General features: G+C 32.6%; 2 protein-coding genes across 3 annotated transcripts; both read left to right on the top strand.

The window, feature by feature from the left end:
• The first annotated feature begins 243 nt into the window (after nt 1-243).
• On the top strand, nt 244-2207 carry LOC116336746. The gene is made up of 3 exons (XM_031760854.1): nt 244-501; nt 582-1733; nt 1813-2207. The coding sequence occupies exons 1-3, from the start codon at nt 343-345 to the stop codon at nt 1918-1920; spliced, it is 1419 nt and encodes a 472-aa protein (XP_031616714.1). The 5' UTR covers nt 244-342; the 3' UTR covers nt 1921-2207.
• A 182-nt stretch (nt 2208-2389) lies between these two features.
• Nucleotides 2390-5157, top strand: LOC116336744 (dihydrolipoyllysine-residue succinyltransferase component of 2-oxoglutarate dehydrogenase complex, mitochondrial). 2 transcript variants are annotated; one of them, XM_031760852.1, is made up of 8 exons: nt 2390-2618; nt 2819-2895; nt 3004-3120; nt 3333-3645; nt 3815-4056; nt 4129-4273; nt 4356-4661; nt 4875-5157. In XM_031760852.1, the coding sequence occupies exons 1-8, from the start codon at nt 2514-2516 to the stop codon at nt 5007-5009; spliced, it is 1440 nt and encodes a 479-aa protein (XP_031616712.1). In that variant the 5' UTR covers nt 2390-2513; the 3' UTR covers nt 5010-5157. The 2 variants fall into 2 exon arrangements, with proteins under 2 accessions (XP_031616712.1, XP_031616713.1); XM_031760853.1 differs by having other exon boundaries at nt 2392-2606.
• The last annotated feature ends 966 nt before the right edge of the window (nt 5158-6123 follow it).

Genomic DNA, 6123 nt, shown 5'->3' with positions numbered 1-6123 from the left:
AGAAATAATACAAACGAATTCCCTTTCGTTAAAGGTCTTCCTATTATGTTTTCCTTGTATCATTTTCGCCTTACGTTCATTTCAACAGTACAACTTTTCATGTTTGAATAAGCTTTTTCTCCGAATCATACATGAAGCGAGTTTCACATTATTCTATTTTTGTTCAAAAGTTTGGCAACAGATGTCGTTGGTAATCAATTTTTATGTTGTTTACTTCAATAGCATTTCCAAATGTCACAATTGATTGGCATTGTCAGATTGGTGAAACTTGAAATAAATATTTGTCTTATTGTCTGTTTTCATTTTATTTAAATGTAAATATATCGTAGCCGTGTAAACGATATGAATAAAAATGTTAAATATCTGTGCTGTGTATGTTCAGGCTGTGGTGAACATGATGTATTCGGTCGAATCCCGGTCAATGTTCATGCGAACCCAAATGAATTTCGTTTTTGGAGAGAGACAATAGCTGAAATGATTGCTGATATTTCGGGCATTTATGTAAGCTTTAAGAATGGAATTCCGTTCCCTGTTTTTAATTCATTCAATTTTCTCTCTTTATACAAAAAAAAAAAAAATAGATCACTCGAGACGAAAAGAACTATCCGCAAAAAATATGCACCATATGTTTATCGTATTTAAAACACGCCGTTGTCTTTCGAAGACAGGTCATTAGCAATGATCGTTGTATGCGACAACAAACCTTCTATCCCGGCACTGAGCCATACAATATAAAAATGCTAATGCCGAATGAATTCAATAATGTTGGTGATGATATAAATTCAGCGCCAGAGGACATAACATTTGACAGTCTAAAATTGGAAATCGAAGAAGCATTCGGTGGTGAATGTATTGATTCGGATGAAGATGATGCCGACGAACCCCCAGTCTCGAATACACTTTTCAATTATAAAGAAAAAAGTTTTACCGAAGACGATATTACGGATTTTGTAAACGGTTCGGTGATTATAACCATACCTGATGAAATGCGTGAACGAAAATGTGACGCATGCAAACAACGATTCATGTTAAAAGAATCGTTTGACCAACACTTGAAAGAGTGCATTGAATTGAAATTAAACAAATTCATCATGGAAGGCTATCAATTATTATCAATGCGAAAATCTCGTGCTCTCTCTGCAAACGAATTCAATCGACGAATGATTTTTGCACTGAAAAAAATGGTCAAATCGTTGACATCATGCTATAAAGAAGTATCAGAAAGTCCATCGACAAATCTTGACGATAAAACTATAAAGAAAAATAATGTATTAGATTCATGCGATATTTTATCAAAATCGAAAAAAGCCGTAAACACAGACACCGAACAAACACAATTGTCATCATTACGATTTCCAAATTTATGGAGTTCATTGGAGGGCAAACCAAACGTTAGCATACAAAAGAATCATTTGCTGGAAAATAATCAACATAGTTTTGTCACGACTGAAAACGGTGAAAACCATGACCAAATTAATACGGCATTAAGTAGTACACCAATTTCAAATCATTTTAAATCAATTGACAACAGCAATGGCAACGACGAATCAATGCCAGATTCATTATTACAATTTAAGAAGACTCACGAAAAACTAAAACATCGAAATCGAATCGATTTCAGTACAATTGTTGCACAATGCAGCCAATGTAATCAATCATTTTCTTCATTACAACAGTTCGAAGAGCATATTCGCAAGAATCACAACACAACATCATCTCAGCCATCAGATATTGTAATTTTTAAATTCGATATTTATGATTCACATTTGTGCTTCATGGTGTGGTTTTTTTTCTTTTCTTTATTATTTTCAGAACCCAGGACAGTCTCCATTGACCGTCGATGAACGCAACGACACACTGAATTCAGACGAACGAAATACATTGCTGCAAATGTTAACCAATGCAACCATCAAATTTTGACATGATACAAAACATTCATGAAATTCCGCTGTTTTACTTAAAATCTACATTCGACGATGAGACTGTTTATGTATTGATAAAATACATAATTTCAATAAATTTAAAGTCTCAAAGTTCAAAATACAAATTAAAAAAAAAACATACAAACAACCAAATTATCAATATTTTTCTATCATTGTCGTATCAAAAATAGAACCACCAATTCGGACAATTGAATTTTCAGTAAATTTCAAATGAACGAAAGTTGAATTTACCCATTACAGTTAGTACACAAATAAAAATGAATCCATACCAATAAATTATATGTTTTGTTTTGTTATTTTAATATTACATTGATGAATTCATTTAAATTAAAAAAAAAAAAAACGAAGCAATAAACATCTGCAAAAAGATATGATGACAAACATCGGTTCCTCGATAGGGATATATCACATGCATGAACAATGGCGAACAATACTAAGGTGTCAAATGTGACGTTTGTAGACAGCAAAAAGAGAATACTTTTATCGGGGGTGTGCAGTGAGACCATCAAAAAGAATAGTTGATTCAGTCATAAGGAGTGAAAGAAGAATTTTGAATTTAATTCTAAAACAATGGCAAGTTTAACGTGGATGTTGACGCGAAAATTGCCACAAGACCTCCTGAAATCCGGCTTAAATGTGAACAGTCGCCGAGTACTTTCATCGGTAAATAACCAAGTAGATATCTTCAAAAAAAAATCTATGTATTACATAATAAAAGAATTATACTATAATATGTATCACGCATAATTTTATCGAAAATCGTGATAATTTTAAACGCAATCGATTTCAAATATTACAAGACAAATGATCATGTTTTTTCAGTTTAATATGATAATTTCTGGAGATTAAATAAATAACAGAAGTTTTTTTTTAAGGTTAACCGCAATTTTACAAACAATGGCCAGAGTAGCTCAAGATCCAGCATATTGACATCAAAAGCGGCACAAACTGAGTTAGTAAACAAACTGAGTACCTCAACTGATAAGAAAAATGATTTGTTGTTATCAGTTGGAATATTTATATGGAAATTATTATTATGAGCTACATTTCGAATCTTTAGACTATTGACAAACTCCAAATGGATGCACCAATCCAGATTCATACATGCCACCAATTCACTCTTGGAAGTTATTAAAGTGCCACCATTCGCCGATTCAGTCTCCGAGGGTGATGTAAAGTTAGTATTATATAATGTATGCATATAAAATATCTTAATAAGTCATCGCGAAAATGGTAAAATTATATTAAATAAGTACGTCAACACAATAATTATACAAATAATATTCATTTTCACTTTAAAAGCCAAAGAGTATTTAATATTTTATTTTGTACATAATCATTTATATTATAGAGATAATTTAATATTAAATTTTTATTGATCTTTTATAGGTTTACGTGTAAAGTGGGCGATGAAGTACGTGTTGACGATAACGTAATGGAAATTGAAACTGATAAAACGACCGTCGGTGTTCCAACGCCAGTTAGCGGTATTATCGAAGAGATTTTCGTTCAAGATGGTGATACTGTGAAAGCCGGCCAAGATTTGTTCAAAATAAAACCGGGAGCCGTTAGTGATAAGCCAAAAGCAGCTGCATCACCTGCACCAGAAGCTCCAAAACCTCCCGTTCAAGAAGCACCAAAACCAAGTGCTGCTTCGGTGGCCCCAACACCCACAACACCGCCGCCACCACCACCACCAAGAGTATGCACAAGAAAATATTTTGAAAATGCACAAAACTAATACATAACTTCTTGATATTGAAAGAAAAAGTCGGAAAAATCCATTTTAAATCATTTCAAAAATCCAAAGTTAAATCCAAAAAAAAGAAGGATTTCAAATTCATTGAAACATTTTGTTGAAACTATTTCAGCCGGCACCACCACCACAACCAACTGGACCAGTGTCAACTGTTCCAATAGCCGCTATTCGACATGCTCAAGTTGTTGATGCTACAGTGAAATTGCCTCCAGAAGATTACTCACGTGAAATCACTGGTACAAGAACTGAGCAACGAGTTAAAATGAATCGTATGCGACTAAAAATAGCTCAACGATTGAAGGATGCCCAAAACACCAATGCAATGTTAACTACTTTCAATGAAATTGATATGAGGTAAAAGAAAAACATTGTATATATTTTTTAAAAAAACAAAGTTAATCAAAAATGTGACATTTTCGTTTACAGTTCTATCATGGAATTCCGTAAAGCAAACTTGGATGCGTTTCAGAAAAAATACGGAATCAAATTGGGTTTTATGTCAGTATTTTCGAAAGCAGCTGCATACGCACTACAAGATCAACCAGTCGTTAATGCTGTTATAGATGGAAACGTAATTTCAATTTAGATGAACTTAAATTCGTCATTTTTTAAAGACAATACTCATTTTTCGTTCTGCTTTTTTGTCCATTTAGGAGATTGTGTATCGTGATTATGTTGATATTTCGGTTGCAGTAGCAACACCAAAAGGTCTTGTTGTGCCCGTTATTCGTAACGTAGAAAGCAAGAACTATGCTGATATTGAAATCGCATTAGCTGCACTTGGTGAGAAAGCTCGACGCAATGCCATCGCTGTTGAAGATATGGACGGTGGCACTTTCACAATCAGCAACGGTGGTGTATTTGGTTCACTGATGGGAACACCAATTATTAATCCACCACAAAGTGCGATCTTGGGAATGCATGGCATCTTTGACAGACCGATTGCAGTCAAAGGACAAGTAATAATCATCCACAAATCTTTTCATATACAGTGAATCTAATATTTTTGGTAGACAAAATTTTGCATGACACACTCCACTCACACGCCATTCGTATATGAATCCTATGTTAGTGGAGAGTTTCTCTGCTTAATTTGCTTGTTATTTTGTCTATCAAAAAAATTAGATTCACTGTATACTTTATCACTAATGCTAACTAACTATTTGAATTAGGTTGTCATTCGTCCGATGATGTATGTTGCTCTTACTTATGACCATCGTTTGGTTGATGGACGAGAAGCCGTCATGTTCCTGCGCAAAATCAAGGCGGCCGTTGAAGATCCTCGCATCGTTTTAGCTGGACTCTAAATATTTTACCTATTTTGTTGTCAAATATATCTGGAAATAATACATTCATATTCAATATATGGCTTCTTCCCAACAAAAACAAAACAAAGAAAACTTATCATTTTAGTAAAATAAAGGCACCAACAAACGAATTAACTACAACAAAAAATTAACTCTTTTTCTACGCCACTTATTTTCATTGTTTGTGAAACTATTTAATTGAGTGATTCGTTTAATTTATTGTAGACAAAAGCAAAAATACCATTCATTGTGCGACTTATGTGGTGATTTACCATTGCGCCTACTCGTACACTAAAGAATGCATCTTTTGCCATACAATTTTCAAAATGAATTACACACATAACTTGAGTTAACGGTACTTTCTTTTTGCTTCAACTTTTTTATTTTTATTAGAAATTGACAAATTCAACTTTTTTTTATACTTTTAATTATTTTACTTTATGATAAAATAATTAATTAATCGGGATAATCGGTGAAAGTGATACTACCCCCCCATTTAGAATCAGCTTACACTAGATAAAATTGATTATTAGGAAGAAATATGTAAAAAATTCAAACAACTTTTCAAAAATTCGCTCGTAAACCTACCTTACCCTTATACGATTTTTTTTCTCAGTATTTTATATATTTTTTTCTTTGTTTCTCCACGATTGAAATAAATATAACTTACAATTTCAATTATTTTAAACACCCTTTATAGTTTATACCCAAAATTTATCTACAAGCCAAATAAATATGCATGTATTGCATATCAAATATATTTGTAAATGTATTGCATATCATATAACACAAAAACTATATAATATATGAAAGGGTGAGAATTGAAGTAATATTAAACATCTGTTCATATGCAATTCTTCAAAACTTTAAGTCAAATAGTTCAATTAAGTATATAAACATCTATTAGTATGATGTGTCCATATTTTTTCTTCGACTTAATTTTAAAAAAATTCGGCTTGATTTCGGCTCGCTTCAAAGTCACAGAACAACTATGAATTAAAAATAGTTTTTTGTTCCAGTTTTGTATGACCAACTCCACTCGCATTTATTTTATAAATAGCTTTCATTGGGCTGAATATGACGGGGGGATTTCATAAAGTTTTGAGTCATTATT

The sequence above is a fragment of the Contarinia nasturtii genome, unplaced genomic scaffold (genome assembly GCF_009176525.2).
Source record: "Contarinia nasturtii isolate CC-2019 unplaced genomic scaffold, AAFC_CNas_1.1 Cnas_scaffold_187, whole genome shotgun sequence".
Lineage (NCBI taxonomy): Eukaryota > Metazoa > Arthropoda > Insecta > Diptera > Cecidomyiidae > Contarinia > Contarinia nasturtii.
Note: the sequence above shows the minus strand (reverse complement) of the source record. Positions and strands in the feature narration are given on the sequence as shown.